At 45.7% G+C, this 19,318-nt stretch overlaps 1 protein-coding gene across 1 annotated transcript in view; it reads left to right on the forward strand.

Moving 5' to 3' along the window:
* Nucleotides 1-1,680: 1,680 nt before the first annotated feature.
* Nucleotides 1,681-19,318, forward strand: part of LOC146855932 (lysozyme C, kidney isozyme-like) — a gene marked incomplete at its 5' end in the record, with an annotated part of 138,049 nt that continues 120,411 nt past the window's right edge. The window contains one exon of the mRNA XM_085651188.1: nt 1,681-1,975. Within this exon, the coding sequence (XP_085507314.1) occupies nt 1,681-1,975 (295 nt within the window). The remainder of the gene's footprint in view (nt 1,976-19,318) is intronic.

Here is a 19,318-nt window from a genome sequence, read left to right on the forward strand (position 1 = left end):
TATCTTTCCTTTACCCACCGGTTTACATAGCTCCTTCTGATTATCATAAGTCTCATTCCTTAAATCGGCGGAGTCTGAAAGCTGAGGCCGCTAGTAATGATGCCACTGACCAGACGGACACTCCAGCCCAACATTTTGTCGATATCATAAAAGGAGTGTTACCCATATGGGGACCCATCCTCAATAGTAAAGAAGTTAGGAGGCTATCTAGAGTAGTGGAAGGGGTGGTTAATACCACTGCAGGAATATTAACTAATATCACAGTGGAGCTCCAGGCGAACCGGCTTGTGACCCTTCAAAATCGTCTTGTTTTAGATGTTATCCTAGCTGATCGTGGAGGAGCTTGTAGGGTCATCGGCAGTTCCTGTTGTGTATATATACCTGACTCCGCCCCTTCTGTCCATTTAGCCATCCAGAAACTGCATCGGCTAGCCAGTGAAATTCACACTGAGACTGGTACTTGGTCTCTGTCCGTGTGGTTTTGGGATTTAGTGACGGCCTGGGGATGGAAGTTATACATGATTCTTTTGGGAGTAGTAGGATTCATTTTCACCTGCTGCCTTTGCCTACAGTGCGGGCCTGCCTGCTGTGCATATTGTGCCACTCAGGTTCGCCGATCCATCCCTAGACCCAAGCTTAACCAAACCAGGATAGACACCCAGCGGGCTCAGAAAGAGATGCATGACTTAATGCAGATCGATGAGGGTATTTTTGAAGACTGACCTTGTTATGAGCTATGCTGCGCTAAAAGGGCCGTTCTGAAGTATTCAAGTCATTATGGTATGATTAGCGCAGCATATCTAATGAAGGTACGATTAGCTATGGTATATTCAAAGGATCGAAATCCCCGTTATGTTAGCATGATAAAAAGGGCCGAGAACTGAACCGCCTCCATCTTGGATTGCGGCCCTTTCGCTTGGGAGTCACGTGGCCTCTTTCGCACACCATCTGCTTTCCCCTTCTACATGCATTTATTAGGAGACAGGCCGAGTTGCTGAGAAGCAAGGTCACATCTGCTAAAAGGGAGTATCAAGCGAATTCCTCTAGACCTGGGACGAGAAGGGAGTCACCCTTTCGACCTTCTCTGTAAAGATAGTATCCCTTTGTATGTGTAACCGAAACTAGAAATAGGCATGAGCTCATTAGGGGCGCCAGGACTAACTGGTACTTTTCCACATAAGGTTTTGTATGCTGTGCTGATAATGTATAAAAGTGTGTTACTGTCAAGGAGCCAGCAGTCTTCCTCGGCGCACCTGATGGGTGAGGATCGACGAGGCTCCTCTATATAGAGATCTATGATGACTAATAAACGTTTGAACCTTCCACGTTGCCAACTGCTCCTTATTCTACTTAATATTGCGGGCCAATGGTAAGTGTGGCCCTTGGAATAATTATTTGAATACAACACAGCGTATGGCAGACCCTCTCCCTGGCTGAGGTTCTAGTTGAATAGATTAAAATACTTCCTACTGTTCCTAGCGTTACCACTATTGATCGAAACAAATTCACATTTATATTTTAATTTTGCAATGACCACGCTTGGTATGAGATCATCAATATGACATGAAGGTCCATGAAACCCATCCGAATCACACTTTGGTCCTCGTGCAATAATACTCATCCCCCAACTTTTCCGCCCCACCTCTTTCAAATGTCACCAGCCGCCACTGAACGATAATACTTGGTGGGAAAGTACCAGACAAGGAAGTGGTCGATGACTGTGGAGGAGGTGGAGTTCGGTCTTGGCAAACTCAAAAGGAAGTGAAAAGGAGAAATCTCAGTAGTCCGAAACAGACTCCAAAAGGTCATACTTCGCACGCTGGACCAAGGATGCTGCTGCCCCAAGTGCTGCTGACCCTGGGCCTCTGCCTCACCCTGCCAGCAGCGCATGGAAAAATATTCAAGCGCTGTGAGCTGGCAAGCACCATGAAGGCGATGGGGCTCGATGGATACAGCGGATACGGTCTTGCAAACTGTAAGTATCCATCGCAAGGATCGGGCCCAGATCTGCGGTGCTGAGGGGAAGTCCTTCAGAACCACTCAGCCAAAAAAAAAGAAAGCGTTGCTTTACATGAATTTCATTATGGTGATTTGTAATGTGACACGTTTACGATGCTGCAATTATTTGATGTAAAAAGAAGTTTTCTAAAAGTCTTGGATAACTGAAAATACAGCAGAACAACTTCTCTTTAATCAAACACCAACATAGATTTTGTTCCGGGTCCGGCGGGGTTGCAGGGGTGCACCTTTAATTTACATCATGCGCTTCTTTCTTTATACAGGCTGTGAGAGCAGCTACCGCGTTATGGCTAACTGCGCTTAATACTGGAAGGGCTTTAATTCTACTGATAATATTGTTTTATTTAACATGATTCCATCAAACAGGCTGCTTTGTGAGTGTGTGTGCCTTCACCCGGACACTTCTCCCGAGAGCACTGCTGGTCTCCAGGAGCTCTTCCGCTTCCGCGTCGCCACCGTAGAGATGGGCTGGTCAGGTCAGGTCAGGAGTGCGTGTGGGAGTGTATAGTGCTGCTGCAGGGGGACAGCTTTTTCACCAAAGCAGAGCTTCAGCCTGCCTCAATCAAAAGGAGGAAGCCCGGGAGCTGAGCTCGGGGAAGGGAATACTCGACGGCTTCGATTTAATAAAGTATTGAAATGCTCAAAGAGTAAAAAAAAAAAGTGCAATATCGTATTTAAAGTTGCACCTCGATGGTTGTATTTCTGAATATAAACCTATTGCTTCACCTTCCTTTTATTAACAGGGTGTTTGGCTCAATGCTAATCCATTTTGAGATATCCTCGTGTCAACTTTACCGTGCAAAAAACTTACACGTAAATGGGGATTTGGGGAGAACTTGGAGAAGCCGACCGCAGGGAGGTCAGCGCCCCGGGGTTTTTGGGAGAGGGTAAAAATGACTGCCTTCAACGTAGCTCAATAGGTCTATAAATGGGGCTCCTGTTAAGCTGCCTGCCACCATTTTAGGTTTTAGGGGGCATGGTGGCAGGGAACCCTGCCCTCCTTTTTTCCACCGCCCACCTGTCCCTTTATTTAGTGTTTTTAGGGCTCTTTAGGGCATGCACGTTTTTAGGTCTCGGCCTGGCGAAAGCAGCGCATGTGCTGTCTGCCATGCAGAGGCTTTTTGGAATCGATAAGATTCCAGAAGTCGTGTTGTGTCTCCACCTACAATTGTGATTGGTGCGCGTCGTTTTGCGTCATGGATGATTGCAAAACACAGTGTAATCATTGCACCGGTGGCAATCATTACACTGAGGGTTGCCACCAGGCACGCAACACCCATTGGACTCACAGGGCTTCAGCCCCCCCCGTCGTGTGTGGCAGCCCGGGATGAGACACCTTCCCGGGCAAAAAAGCAGCCGCACCCGAGCACTTCACAGGTCTTTAAAAGACCATTTGCATGTTAATGAGGCCTTGCTGTTGTTTCACCCCTTCTAAGAGCCCCTGCAGCTCCACTCTGCCTATTGCTTAAAGTTCAGCCCCCCCCCCGAAATTTTTGCTCAGCCCCCCCCCCCGAAATTTGGCTCTAGTTGCGCCTCTGGTTGCCACCCTCTCTCCCCTTTTGGCCCCGCCCACCGCGATTTGATCTTTTACTTGCGGCAGGAGACAGTGTCTCCTAATTAGCCGCTAGGCACTTTTTTTTGTATTACCGCGTTTGCCTTCAACAATGGCTGACGCGCTTTTCATTTCTCTGTTCTCGGCGCTTTTTATTTCTCTGTTCTTAGTGCTTTTCATTTCTCTGTTCTCTGCGCTTTTGCAGTTTTAAGCAAAATGTGTCTCAAGATTTCTTCATTTTCTTCTCTTTTTTTTAAAGCAGTTTACTAACAATAAGGTTCAGTGTCCTTTTATGTTTTTTTCAACAAACTAGCCTTTCCGGTCAAGAGGTAGGGGAGATTGGAGAAACCTTACGCTGCTCTTTACGCTGATATTTCTGCAACAATATGGGGTTTTTTCAGCAGTTAAAATGCATGCATGATTTCCTTAAAGTCGACCAGCTGGACCCCTTCAAGTCGACACCCTGTCAATGGAAGTTCGATACATTCGTAGGAACCCACATGCTGTGACGCCTCGTTTTATGGGGGTAACTTAATGCCTGAACTGGACCTGAAGTGTTGCTGTAGTTAATGTTCTTAAATGGGGGATTGCGCGCTTTGCAACTTGCAGGCGCTATGCTGTGCAGTTTCAAGTTGTGCAGTTTCAGGTTATTTGCAGCCCTGGTGTGGCTGCACCCCCAAGAAGCAGCAGCTGGCCCCTGTTTGCAGTCTTTCAGCCCTACCTCCCTCCCAGGAAGGAGGGTTTGTTTGTTGTTTTTTATTTCCTTGCGGGGGGTGCACACTTTTAGAGCTCGCTCCGTCTCCCTTTCCTCTTTTTGGCGGGATTTAAAGCTTACCAGATACAGACCACTGCTCACCAGGTACGGGACTTGCCTTACCTGACACAGGTCACTGCTCACCAGACAAAGGAGCCCACTCACTAGACAAAGAACATCCCTCACCAGACTTGAGACTCTTCTCACCAGGCACAGGACACCACTGTTTAGACACAGAACACCCCTCAGCAGACTAAAGTCATCACTCACCAGACGCAGAACTGCGCTTACTAGACACAGGACACCACTCACCAGACAGAGGAGCACACTCACAAGACAAAGAACACCCCTCACCAGACACAGGACTGTGCTCATCAGACATAGGACATCCCTCACCAGACACAGGACTGTGCTCATCAGACACAGGACACCTCTCACCAGACACATGACTGTGCTAATCAGACACAGGACACCCCTCATCAGACACAGGACTGTACTATCTACTACTCTCTACTACTCACTCTCTACTACTCTCTACAACTCACTCTCTACTACTCACTCTCTACTACTCACTCTCTACTACTCTCTACAACTCACTCTCTACTACTCACTCTCTACTACTCTACTACTCACTCTCTACTACTCACTCTCTACTACTCTCTACTACTCACTCTCTACTTACTCTACTACTCTCTACTACTCTCTACTACTCTCTCTCTACTACTCACTCTCAACTACTCACTTTCTACTACTCACTCTACTATTCTCTCTACTACTCTTTACTACTCACTTTCTACTACTCTCTACTACTCACTGTCTTCTACTCACTCTCTACTACTCTCTACTAAACACTCTCTACTACTCACTCTACTACTCTCTACTCTCTACCCCTCACTCTCCACTACTCACTCTCTACTACTCTCTCTCTACTACTCACTCTCAACTACTCACTTTCTACTACTCACTCTACTATTCTCTCTACTACTCTCTCTCTACTACTCACTCTCAACTACTCACTTTCTACTACTCACTCTACTATTCTCTCTACTACTCTCTACTACTCACTCTCTAATACTCTCTACTACTCACTCTCTTCTACTCACTCTCTACTACTCTCTACTAAACACTCTCTACTACTCACTCTACTACTCTCTACAACTCACTCTCTACTACTCACTCTCTACTACTCACTCTCTACTACTCTCTACAACTCACTCTCTACTACTCACTCTCTACTACTCTACTACTCACTCTCTACTACTCACTCTCTACTACTCTCTACTACTCACTCTCTACTTACTCTACTACTCTCTACTACTCTCTCTCTACTACTCACTCTCAACTACTCACTTTCTACTACTCACTCTACTATTCTCTCTACTACTCTTTACTACTCACTTTCTACTACTCTCTACTACTCACTCTCTTCTACTCACTCTCTACTACTCTCTACTAAACACTCTCTACTACTCACTCTACTACTCTCTACTCTCTACCCCTCACTCTCCACTACTCACTCTCTACTACTCTCTCTCTACTACTCACTCTCAACTACTCACTTTCTACTACTCACTCTACTATTCTCTCTACTTCTCTCTCTCTACTACTCACTCTCAACTACTCACTTTCTACTACTCACTCTACTATTCTCTCTACTACTCTCTACTACTCACTCTCTAATACTCTCTACTACTCACTCTCTTCTACTCACTCTCTACTACTCTCTACTAAACACTCTCTACTACTCACTCTACTACTCACTCTCTACTACTCACTCTCTTCTACTCACTCTCTACTACTCTCTACTAAACACTCTCTACTACTCACTCTCTACTACTCTCTACTCTCTACCACTCACTCTCTACTACTCACTTTCTACTACTCACTCTCTACTACTCCCGAGTCACTCTCTACTACTCACTCTCTACTACTCTCTCTCTCTACTACTCTCTACTACTCTCTACTCTACTACTCACTCTCTACTACTCACTTTCTACTCACTCTCTACTACTCACTTTCTACTACTCTCTACTACTCACTCTCTACTACTCTCTACTACTCACTCTACTACTCACCCTCTACTACTCACTCTCTGCTCTCTACTCTTCTACCTCTCTACCTCTCTCTACCTCTCTCTACCTTTCTACCTCTGTACCTCTCTCTCTACCTCTCTCTCTACTACTCACTTTCTACTACTCTCTACTACTCACTCTCTACTACTCTCTCTACTACTCTCTACTACTCACTCTCTACTACTCTCTACTCTCTACCACGCACTCTCTCTACCTCTCTCTCTACCTCTCTCTCTACTACTCACTTTCTACTACTCTCTACTACTCACTCTCTACTACTCTCTCTGCTAATCTCTACTACTCACTACTACTCACTCTCTACTACTCACTTTCTACTGTCTCTCTACTACTCTCCACTACTCTCTACTCTACTACTCACTCTCTACTACTCACTTTCTACTCAATCTCTACTACTCACTTTCTACTACTCTACTACTCTGTCTACTACTCTACTAATCTCTACTACTCTCTACTACTCACTCTCTACTACTCACTCTCTACTCTCTACTACTCACTCTCTGCTCTCTACTCTTTTACCTCTCTACCTCTCTACTCTCTACCTCTCTACCCCTCTCTACCTCTCTCTACCTTTCTACCTCTCTACCTCTCTCAACCTCTGTACCTCTCTCTCTACCTCTCTCTCTACTACTCACTTTCTACTACTCTCTACTACTTACTCTCTACTACTCTGTCTACTACTCTCTACTAATCTCTACTACTCTACTACTCACTCTACTACTCACCCTCTACTCTCTACTACTCGCTCTCTACTCTTCTACCTCTCTACCTCTCTCTACCTCTCTCTACCTCTGTACCTCTCTCTCTACCTCTCTCTCTACTACTCACTTTCTACTACTCTCTACTACTCACTCTCTACTTCTCTGTCTACTACTCTCTACTACTCACTCTCTACTACTCTCTACTCTCTACCACTCACTCTCTACTACTCACTACTACTCACTCTCTACTACTCTCTACTCACTCTCTACTACTCACTCTCTACTCTCTCTCTACTACTCTCCACTACTCTCTACTCTACTACTCACTCTCTACTACTCACTTTCTACTCAATCTCTACTACTCACTTTCTACTACTCTCTACTACGCACTCTCTACTACTCTGTCTACTACTCTACTAATCTCTACTACTCTCTACTACTCACTCTCTACTCTCTACTACTCACTCTCTGCTCTCTACTCTTTTACCTCTCTACCTCTCTACTCTCTACCTCTCTACCCCTCTCTACCTCTCGCTACCTTTCTACCTCTCTACCTCTCTCAACCTCTGTACCTCTCTCTCTACTACTCTCTACTACTCTGTCTACTACTCTCTACTAATCTCTACTACTCTACTACTCACTCTCTACTACTCTCTACTACTCACTCTCTTCTACTCACTCTCTACTACTCTCTACTACTCACTCGCTACTACTCTCTACTACTCACTCTCTACTACTCTCTCTACTACTCACTCTCAACTACTCACTTTCTACTACTCACTCTACTATTCTCTCTACTACTCTCTACTACTCACTCTACTACTCTCTACTACTCACTCTCTTCTACTCACTCTCTACTACTCTCTACTAAACACTCTCTACTACTCACTCTACTACTCTCTACTACTCTCTACCACTCACTCTCTACTACTCACTCTCTACTACTCTCTCTCTACTACTCTCTCTCAACTACTCACTTTCTACTACTCACTCTACTATTCTCTCTACTACTCACTCTCTACTACTCTCTACTACTCACTCTCTTCTACGCACTCTCTACTACTCACTCTCTACTACTCTCTACTAAACACTCTCTACTACTCACTCTCTACTACTCTTTACTCTCCACCACTCTCTCTACTACTCATTCTCTACTACTCACTCTCTACTACTGTCTACTCACTCTCTACTACTCTCTACTCTATCTCTACTACTCTCTACTACTCTCCACTACTCTCTACTCTACTACTCTCTACTACTCACTTTCTACTCACTCTCTACTACCTACTACTCACTTTCTACTACTCTGTACTACTCTCTACTACTCACTCTCTACTACTCTGTCTACTACTCTCTACTAATCTCTACTACTCTACTACTCACTCTCTACTACTCTCTACTACTCACTCTCTACTACTCACTCTCTACTACTCACTCTCTACTACTCTCTACTAAACACTCTCTACTACTCACTCTCTACTACTCTCTACTCTCTACCACTCACTCTCTACTACTCACTCTCTACTACTCACTCTCTACTACTCTCTACTCACTCTCTACTATTCACTCTCTACTACTCTCTACTCTCTCTCTACTACTCTCTACTACTCTCTACTCTACTACTCACTTTCTAATACTCACTTTCTACTACTCTCTACTACTCACTCTCTACTACTCTGTCTACTACTTTCTACTAATCTCTACTACCCTCTACTACTCACTCTCTGCTCTCTACTCTTCTACCTCTCTCTACCTTTCCACCTCTCTACCTCTCTCTACCTCTGTACCTCTCTCTCTACCTCTCGCTCTACCTCTCTCTCTACTACTCTCTACCGCTACCTCTCTACCTCTACCTCTCTACCGCTACCTCTACCTCTACCTCTACCTCTCTCCACGCACAAATATGAACATATATATATATACATATGTATGCCTATGCATTTATATATATGTATGTGTATATATATACATACATACATATATATACATCTGCATATCTATATAAATACAAATATAAATGCATGCATACATGTATATATACATATATGCATATATATGCATGTTATGTACATGAACGTTTGAAAAACACTAATAAAAGCAAAGGTAAAACGCCACCTAATTTATTTGCGGGTTTATATAGCGCTGGAATCGACTCCAATGGAGTATCTCTGCGCTTAGGGTCGGGTTTTAGCTGATCATTAGCAGACAGGGAGGGCCGGCCTAAATGTCATTTTTAAACAACAAAGTTTTAAGTTGTTTCCTGAATTGCAGGTGTTCGGGACATAGTCTTAAAGTTGGTGGTAGACTGTTCCACAATGTAGGTCCCACGACTGACAATGCTTTGCCACCATGTCTAGCTTTTTTGGCACGGGGCACTACTAGCAGATAACCATTGCTGGATCTCAAGGTCCTGGTAGGAGTATAAGGAATAAATTTGTTTTCCAGGTACAGGGGACCTTGGCCATTTATGCTTTTGTGGATCAGGCAACAAATTTTAAACTTAATCCATTGGCGGATTGACAGCCAATGTAGCTTTTCCAAAAGACAGAATTACAAACAGAATTGCTTTAACTTAAACGAGGGCGAGACCTATTGCATTTTCTATGCTTGTTCCTTCTGGGTCCCGTTATTGGGACAGGTGCACATGACCCATGGGGCTGTTATGGTTGTAATGTTGTCGCTTGAGACAGGTGCGTAGTGGAGGCCTGGAAGGTTTTCCAGGAGATGGCAAAGGTTGGACTAGCGTTGCCGATAGTGAAACACAGAGAAAGGGAGGGTAGGCAGGAAGTTCAAGGTCAAAGAAGTTTAGTTCCTTAGAATTTAATGCTTACACATAGGCTGGAGGACATAGCTAGGGTTAAGAAACGTTGAAATGTGCTTCAATATTAGCAATGAGATATCTACGGTGAGTTACTGTGGCTGGGACAGTAGGGGTGGGGGTAGGACATCTGTTAGTTAATTGGTTATGTAGCGAGGTGGTAATTTTGTAAGGCAGTTTACCAGGAATACACTGTCAATGTGCACCTGTTTCAGTAAAGCGACCTTTTCCACACTTTATAAGATGGTCAGTGGTTTGAACTGCTCCCCTATCTCCCAAAGTGGATTAATGCTGCCCAGTTACAGCTAAAAGCTGCTGGGGAGGGGGAATATTTCTTTTTAGGACACTGGGATGGAATTCTACGAGAGGGGGAGCAGACTGGGCAACTGACGGGCTCTGAGTTTATTGTGAGGGGTTCTCTAAGGAGGGCACCGCAGAGGTCCAAGAGTGACACGGAAGAAGACCTTAAAATATATGTGCAGGACCTGTGTAGTTAATTTTACTCTTACATCCTGGCTCTTCCCCATTATCCCAATGTTGTAGATAGCTGTTGTTACTAAGTAGCAGGGTAAGGAAGTAGTTTCAAATATTAATTTCAGAAATGTGAGTGCTGGTACTGCACCCATATGTATTTGTCATTCACAGCATGTACCCAACCCTCTCTATTTACACACCCTTAACTTGTGTTTTTCTCCACTGAACTGTGTAGATCAGAACTTGCCTCTTTTGCACTCAGGAAAATCTAAACGCAGGTCCATGCCCACAATACCACTCACTCATTGGATTCCTTTTGTCTGCTTTATTTTCCTCCAGCCCATAATTTGTTTACTCAAGTTGGTGAGCTTATGAAATAGAGCTCCAGAATTACGCAATACACATCGTGTCACTCTTTAGGTGCTGCAGCTGAACCACAAAAACACATAACTTGTCACGTGGGGACAGCCATCCAATACATCCTATACTCTGTGTGCTACAATCCCTAAGCGGTCCCGCTTGATACCCCACACTTGTGTAACGCATGTATTTGTGTAATTTCCCAAGAGACCCAATCCCAGTGACTAGTGAAAAATGATCTCTATTACAATATCACAAAATTCAAAGATTCAATAAGTAGATGAAATAAAACGTTGTGTTAATCTAGTGCAGTAAATAATGTAAAAAAACTTCATAGTGGAAGAAAAATAAGTCTCCGCCTATTTCCCAGAAACCTTTGCCATGTTCTTAAAACAGATGAAAGTATACAAAAAAGTGATGGATGGAATGCTTGAATTACTGTCAGCCACTGGTAATTACTTGGGGTGCATCCCAGTCCATCTTTATTTTGAAATACCATACTAACTCAGTTTGGACCTAGCCATATAAATATCAGTCTTGACACTGCTTCAACGGGAACAGTCTAGCCTGAAATGCCAAACCAGGTCCTCTTTGAACCGGAACACAAGCAACCCCGGACCGGTTTCTCCCTGGTTAGGAAGGCTCATCCTCCAGGTATAGCTTGGTTTAGTGACACAGTGCGCACGGGACCCACATCAGGGCATACCTGGGATGCGGCACAAGTAATTACCAGTGGCTGAGATTCATTCAAGCGTTCCATCCATCATATTTGGCATACTTTAATGCTCTTAAGACAGTGCAGACATCTATAAACCATGTGTCACCTGACCGCATCTTCATAATAAATATACAGAATTAATTTTTTCAAACATTTTGAGCATTCATGTTTTTTTTGCCTTGGCACTGAAGGGGGGGGAAAGGCCTGTACAGTGTCCACAGATCCCACATTGCAGGTCACAGTAAGGGAGATATGAAGACTGGTATGGCTGGCGAATGATATGTCATGTACACAGATTCTTGGTGCATGGGGGTCCTCCGTTTGGATCACCTATTCCCCCTCCCCCCGTCCCTGGTGCTTTCATGCCCGGATTTAAGGCTGAACATCTATTGCTGTACTGGTATGTACTACTTAGCTATGGCGTGAAACTTAACCATGTAAACTTTGAATAAAAAGAAAGATTAATAAAAGCATTTCTTTGTATATGATTTATTTGTTCCCTCCTCCTAGTGACTTTCAAAAAAATGCAGCCACGCAAAATGATGTCTTATTATCATAAAGAAATACAATGCCAAGCCTTATCTGTCCATGCCAGGAGTGACCACTATTCAATGTAATCACTCGCCTTTCTTTTGAAAACCAAAACCGCAGCACTAAGAAGAAAGTGACAACTTAGACAACTGGACACTTATTTTGTAAATGGGGTAGAAACTGGAAACTAGCTTGTTCTGCTTTCTGTTTATTAGAAAAAAACTAGTCAGCAGCCGTATTGCATTACAGAAACTAAAGGAAAGAGGACAAACGGAATCACGCCGAGGCAAAACAGGAACCACTACTCAAAGCAACTCACATGAGGCCACCTGTGCTCACCGCAAACAGAGAAGTGGTCAGACGGACAGGACATTCTTGTGAAATATAGGAATGTTCTGTGCAGTTCCGAGCACCATCGGTGAAAATGCATTTGAAGGTGGTGGTGCTGAAGTTGGATACCAGTCCGATCTCCCATTTGCCTTTGCTAAAAAAGCCATCTCTTGATCCTCTGATCCGAGCAAGCTTCAGGCCGATCTCGCTACTTCCAGCCGTGGCGAAAGTCTGCGAGGAGGCGTTAAATAAACAACTTACCTCCTATGGGGAGGACGGTGGCCTGCTTCACCCTGCATAATCAGGGATTAAGCCAGTTATAGCACTGAGTCGGCCTTGGTTGAAATTACTGAGGCCATCAGAAAGTGTTTGGACGCTGCTGGCAGAGCGGCTCTGATTTTATTAGACCTCTCTGCGGCCTTTGATACCGTCCCTCACTCGCTGCTTCTGGCCCGCCTGTCTGACATTGGGGTGACAGGTTCTGCCTTGAGCTGGGTTAGATCATTCCTGGACCAATGGTCTCAGCAGGTATGGATGCCCCCGTTTTCCTCTGCACTGGAGTCCCTCAGGGCTCTGCTTCGAGTCTACTATGCAGATGATACCCAGCTCCTCTTCATCTGGAGTAAAGATGACTCTTCTCCGGCTCAAGCTAGAGCCTGCCTGTCTGCTGTTTTTAAATGGCTACATGCTGCGGAGCTTAAGTGCAACGAGGATAAGTCCGAAATCATCTTGTACGGCACCTTTCCTTCTCAGTTTAAAGAATACCTCTTGCCGGCCGAATATTCTTTACCCAATTCAGATGGCCAGCCTGTAAAAAATCTGGGGATTGGGTTCAATGAAGATCTTAGGTTTACCACTCAGATTAAAAAGTTAGCAGGTCAATGTTTTGGTACCCTAAGATCACTTAGGACATTTTTTCTGCTTCTACCACAGCCTGTCAAAGAAATGGTTACCCAAATCTTAATATTGTCACGTATTGATTACGCAAACACACTTTTCATTGGCGTACCTGGTTACCAGCTGAAAAAACTCCAGCCTATTCAGAATGCCGCAGCTAGGGCTTTACTGAAGAGCCCTCAAAGTTCAAGCATAAAACAACATTTGCATGATCTCCATTGGCTGCCGGTGGTTGAAAGGGTGAGATTCAAAGCCCTTACCCTGGCGCACGCAGCTTTGTACCATTCTGGCCCCGGTTATCTTAGGAAGCGATTTAAGTTCTACGTGCCCGCCAGACACCTGCGTTCTATAGCACAGTCCCTGGCAGTGATTCCACGCTTCCGCTGTGCGAGAATGGGCGGCAGCTCTTTGGCCTATAAGGCCGCTGTGGCCTGGAATGCACTTCCTCTTGAACTCTGCTGTATTCAAGATGCTAAGCTGTTCAGGAAACAGCTGAAAACACTGCTTTTTGTATAATCTCTTCAGTCTGACCTCCAACTCACTAGTAAGGTACCGCGCCAGGACACTCCTGAGTATCCGTGTGCGATATAAATGCGTATAACATAACATATTTGGAAAGTATATACTGAGTCAACTGTCAGGCTTGATTCCTGGACCTGGTGGGGCTTTTGGTCAAAGTCTTTATCCTCCTCATAGCAGAGGCGGACTCCTCAAATTCTAATCAACATTTTTCATGCTAAGGAGTTGCATCAGCAACTATTTGCTTGTTGAGCAGCACCATATGATGCTTCTGATTGAAAGAAGCAATGCAGACCTCAACATGACCAACCCAAGCTCACCTTGCTATCCCCGAAGGGGAATTGAGGCAGTTGTGATGTTCTGTAAAGGAGTGTGCATCTAAGAGATGAAGCGCTACTCAGGCGCTTTTTACGGTACAAGACCGTGGCTGGTCGGGAAGAACCAAAGCTCCTGGGAAGAATTTATGCAAGAATTGTTCGTGTTAGTCAGCATTTCTCACTAGTGAACGGGGAAGGGTACGAGCCTGGTTTACTAAGAAAAAATCCTGACAGCTACAGACTTTGGGGGTTAATTAGACTTTGGCAGATGCAGGACAGATTCAAGGCATCCACCAAAAATTGGTGAAAGTCTCATCCACATTATTTAGAGTGCACACGCATGTGTCCATTTTAAATGGAGTTTATGCACATCAGTGTTCTCTAGGACAGGTGGGACAGGTGCCAATTTTTGGAAGATGTCCTGCAATCGCCAATCTCTAAATAATCGCCTTCATGTCTTGGAAACTGTTGAAATGTTGAATTCGGAACGTGACTGGCAAAACTACTTGCAATATCATAAGTAGAATTATCTTGTACATAAAGCATATTTAGTAATCTATAATTATGATAAAATGATTTTAGAAATTAATTTATTGAGTTTCCCATGTACCACGAGGGATTGTCACCTTCTGACTACTTTGCTGCATCTGAGAGTTCTGACTGTCCTCTAGTAAAAATGGGAGCATCTCTGATCACCATCTTGTCTGGGCCCATATCACTCTTAGGAGACTGCTGAGTTAAGCTGTGTTCTGGAAGGCTGTGTGGCAAAATAGATGAGTCTTCAGGGATAGTTTAAAACATTGATGTGTGGGATCCTTTTTAGTTAAGGATTCAATGTGTTCCAGGGCAGGCAGTCAGATCATTCCTGACCTAAAAGGTGTTATGTCATAGACCAGCGGTGCATATTTTGAGTCTGATCTATATATTCTATATGGATGACAAAGAACGTGACAAACTATGCTATGTGCATCTGGACTATGCGGGGGAAGATGTAATCTTCACAAAATGATTACTTGCGAGTTTAATGAATATAGACCTTTTAGGTTTATAAGGCCACATTAGTCCTTATTGTTTCTCTGAAAACTCGTCTATGAAACATAATAATTCTTCTCCGATCACCTAGATGACACTTCTCCCTTTACTTAGAAAGGATTGTGCCTTTGTTATGCGAATGGAGGGGAGAGTGAGGCAAATGCTCCATTTTCCAGAATATGTTTCACTTGGTCTCAAACGCAGGAGGAAGCATGTAAGAAGATTCCAAAGAGCTAACATCTTTTAGAGAAACTTGCATGTTCAACACTCCGTCCATCATCCCCTTTGGTTTTGCTTTGTACGCCCTAAGTTGGCAGGGTATGCTCAGATGTGGGTCCCTTGCTCACTTTGCCACTGGATTCAAGCTAGCCTGGCTGATGGCGGCTGATTAGCCAGAAACTTGTCCCAGGATGCTTGTTTCCGGTCGGGTGAGTGCTTGCACAATGTTCAACACTCCGTCCATCACCCCCCATTGGTTTTGCTTTGTTCACCCTAAGTTGGCAGGGTATGCCCAGACGTGGGTCCCTTGCTCACTTTGCCACAGGATTCAAGCTAGCCTGGCTGATGACGGCTGATTAGCCAGAAACCGGTCCCAGGATGCTTGTTTCCGGTCCAGGGAAGACGTGGCTTGGCAGTTCGGGCTGGACTGTTCCCATGAGGCACAGGGTCAGACTGATTTGCATATGGCCATGTCTGAGCTGGGGTGGCGGAGTGAGCTAAAGAATGATGATGGATTAGACCCGGATCAGTTGACTGGGGGTGAGTGCTTGCTATGTTCAACACTCCGTCCATCATCCCATTTGGTTTTGCTTTGTTCGCCCTAAGATGGAAGGGTATGCCCAGACGTGGGTCCCTTGCTCACTTTGCCACTGGATTCAAGCTAGCCTGGCTGATGACGGCTGATTAGCCAGAAACCGGTCCCAGGATGCTTGTTTCCGGTCGGGTGAGTGTTCGCAATGTTCAACACTCCGGCCATCATCCCCTTTGGTTTTGCTTTGTTCGCCCTAAGTTGGCAGGGTATGCCCAGACGTGGGTCCCTTGCTCACTTTGCCACTGGATTCAAGCTAGCCTGGCTGATGACAGCTGATTAGCCAGAAACCGGTCCCAGGATGCTTGTTTCCAGTCCAGGGAAGACATGGCTTGGCAGTTCGGGCTGGACTGTTCCCATGAGGCACAGGGTCAGACTGATTTGCATATGGCCATGTCTGAGCTGGGGTGGCGAAGTGAGCTAAGGAATGATGATGGATTAAACCCAGATCAGTTGACTGAGGGTGAGTGCTTGCCATGTTCAACACTCCGTCCATCATCCCCTTTGGTTTTGCTTTGTTCGCCCTAAGTTGGCAGGGTATGCCCAGACGTGGGTCCCTTGCTCACTTTGCCACAGGATTCAAGCTAACATGGCTGATGACAGCTGATTAGCCAGAAACCGGTCCCAGGATGCTTGTTTCCGGTCCAGGTAAGACATGGCTTGGCAGTTCGGGATGGACTGTTCCCATGAGGCACAGGGTCAGACTGATTTGCATATGGCCATGTCTGAGCTGGGGTGGCGGAGTGAGCTAAAGAATGATGATGGATTAAACCCAGATCAGTTGACTGGGGGTGAGTGCTTGCTATGTTCAACACTCCGTCCATCATCCCCTTTGGTTTTGCTTTGTTCGCCCTAAGTTGGCAGGGTATGCCCAGACGTGGGTCCCTTGCTCACTTTGCCACTGGATTCAAGCTAGCCTGGCTGATGACGGCTGATTAGCCAGAAACCGGTCCCAGGATGCTTGTTTCCGGTCGGGTGAGTGTTTGCAATGTTCAACACTCCGTCCATCATCCCCTTTGGTTTTGCTTTGTTCGCCCTAAGTTGGCAGGGTATGCCCAGACGTGGGTCCCTTGCTCACTTTGCCACAGGATTCAAGCTAACGTGGCTGATGACAGCTGATTAGCCAGAAACCGGTCCCAGGATGCTTGTTTCCGGTCCAGGGAAGACATGGCTTGGCAGTTCGGGATGGACTGTTCCCATGAGGCACAGGGTCAGACTGATTTGCATATGGCCATGTCTGAGCTAGGGTGGCGGTGTGAGCTAAAGAATGATGATGGAATAAACCCACATCAGTTGACTGGGGGTGAGTGCTTGCAATGTTCAACACTCCGTCCAACATCCCCTTTGGTTTTGCTTTGTTCGCCTTAAGTTGGCAGGGTATGCCCAGACGTGGGTCCCTTGCTCACTTTGCCACAGGATTCAAGCTAGCCTGGCTGATGACGGCTGATTAGCCAGAAACCGGTCCCAGGATGCTTGTTTCCGGTCCAGGGAAGACGTGGCTTGGCAGTTCGGGCTGGACTGTTCCCATGAGGCACAGGGTCAGACTGATTTGCATATGGTCATGTCTGAGCTGGGGTGGCGGAGTGAGCTAAAGAATGATGATGGATTAAACCCAGATCAGTTGACTGGGGGTGAGTGCTTGCTATGTTCAACACTCCGTCCATCATCCCCTTTGGTTTTGCTTTGTTCGCCCTAAGTTGGCAGGGTATGCCCAGACGTGGGTCCCTTGCTCACTTTGCCACTGGATTCAAGCTAGCCTGGCTGATGACGGCTGATTAGCCAGAAACCGGTCCCAGGATGCTTGTTTCCGGTCGGGTGAGTGTTTGCAATGTTCAACACTCCGGCCATCATCCCCTTTGGTTTTGCTTTGTTCGCCCTAAGTTGGCAGGGTATGCCCAGACGTGGGTCCCTTGCTCACTTTGCCACTGGATTCAAGCTAGCCTGGCTGATGACAGCTGATTAGCCAGAAACCGGCTCCAGGATGCTTGTTTCCAGTCCAGGGAAGACATGGCTTGGCAGTTCGGGCTAGACTGTTCCCATGAGGCACAGGGTCAGACTGATTTGCGTATGGCCATGTCTGAGCTGGGGTGGCGAAGTGAGCTAAGGAATGATGATGGATTAAACCCAGATCAGTTGACTGAGGGTGAGTGCTTGCCATGTTCAACACTCCGTCCATCATCCCCTGTGGTTTTGCTTTGTTCGCCCTAAGTTGGCAGGGTATGCCCAGACGTGAGTCCCTTGCTCACTTTGCCACAGGATTCAAGCTAACGTGGCTGATGACAGCTGATTAGCCAGAAACCGGTCCCAGGATGCTTGTTTCCGGTCCAGGGAAGACATGGCTTGGCAGTTCGGGATGGACTGTTCCCATGAGGCACAGGGTCAGACTGATTTGCATATGGCCATGTCTGAGCTGGGGTGGCGGAGTGAGCTAAAGAATGATGATAGATTAAACCCAGATCAGTTGACTCGGGGTGAGTGCTTGCAATGTTCAACACTTCGTCCATCATCCCCTTTGGTTTTGACTTGCTTTCGTTCATACACAGAAGAAATAAGAGCTAAGGATCTCACTGGGTTTGCGTTTACCTTTGCCTGTGAGAATCTGTGACTAAAATTAGAATCTGACTCCTACTGTATTATCCCTAACCTCATAAAGGATAATCGTCTCCGAGGTAATGGTCTTACAAGAAGATTGTATGTGAAACTGCACTTTGTAAAAGATGCTGAGGGAAGATTTCCAAACAAGGATTGGCAAAGCCAAAAGGCTGTGTCTTTCCGCTTTGCCAGTGCATTTGCCAATGCTGTTCAATATTGCTAGATGATTTTCTTTATTGCTGATACTGAACAGCATCATTAAAAAAAAGCCTCAGTATGCTGATGTGTATGCAAGCAGGTGCCCTTCCAGTTACACCGGGCAATAACAGTTTGGTATGTGTTAGTGCTAGGCCGGTTGGAAGGTAGAGATGTTGCCTTGTTGAATATTTACTCCCCAAATGTGGACCAATCTGCCTTTCTGACTAGCTTGGCCCTCTTTTACCGCTAATGACCCCATATCTGAGAATAGTGGGGGGTGATTTTACTTGTGTTGCTGATCTGGGCTTAGGTAGATTTTACCCCATTTCCCCCTCCGTGCACAGTGCCGGTGCATACATTAGCGGAGGTTGCCCACTCCTGGGCTGCCCAGTGGGACCTCATTGATTGCTGGAGAGAGCGGAATCCAGAAGCCCGGGAATACTCTTGCCGCTCTGGTTTATATTCTTTGGCAGCGCGGTTCAACAGAGTCTATTGTTGTGGGTCATTGTATAGTAAGATAGCTACCACAGAAACTTAGTGAGGACGTATTCAGGCCACTCACCCTTGCTCTGTTCTTTCACATGATCACCACATAGGCTAAGGGTCCC

This window comes from Triturus cristatus, chromosome 4_1 (genome assembly GCF_964204655.1).
Source record: "Triturus cristatus chromosome 4_1, aTriCri1.1, whole genome shotgun sequence".
Lineage (NCBI taxonomy): Eukaryota > Metazoa > Chordata > Amphibia > Caudata > Salamandridae > Triturus > Triturus cristatus.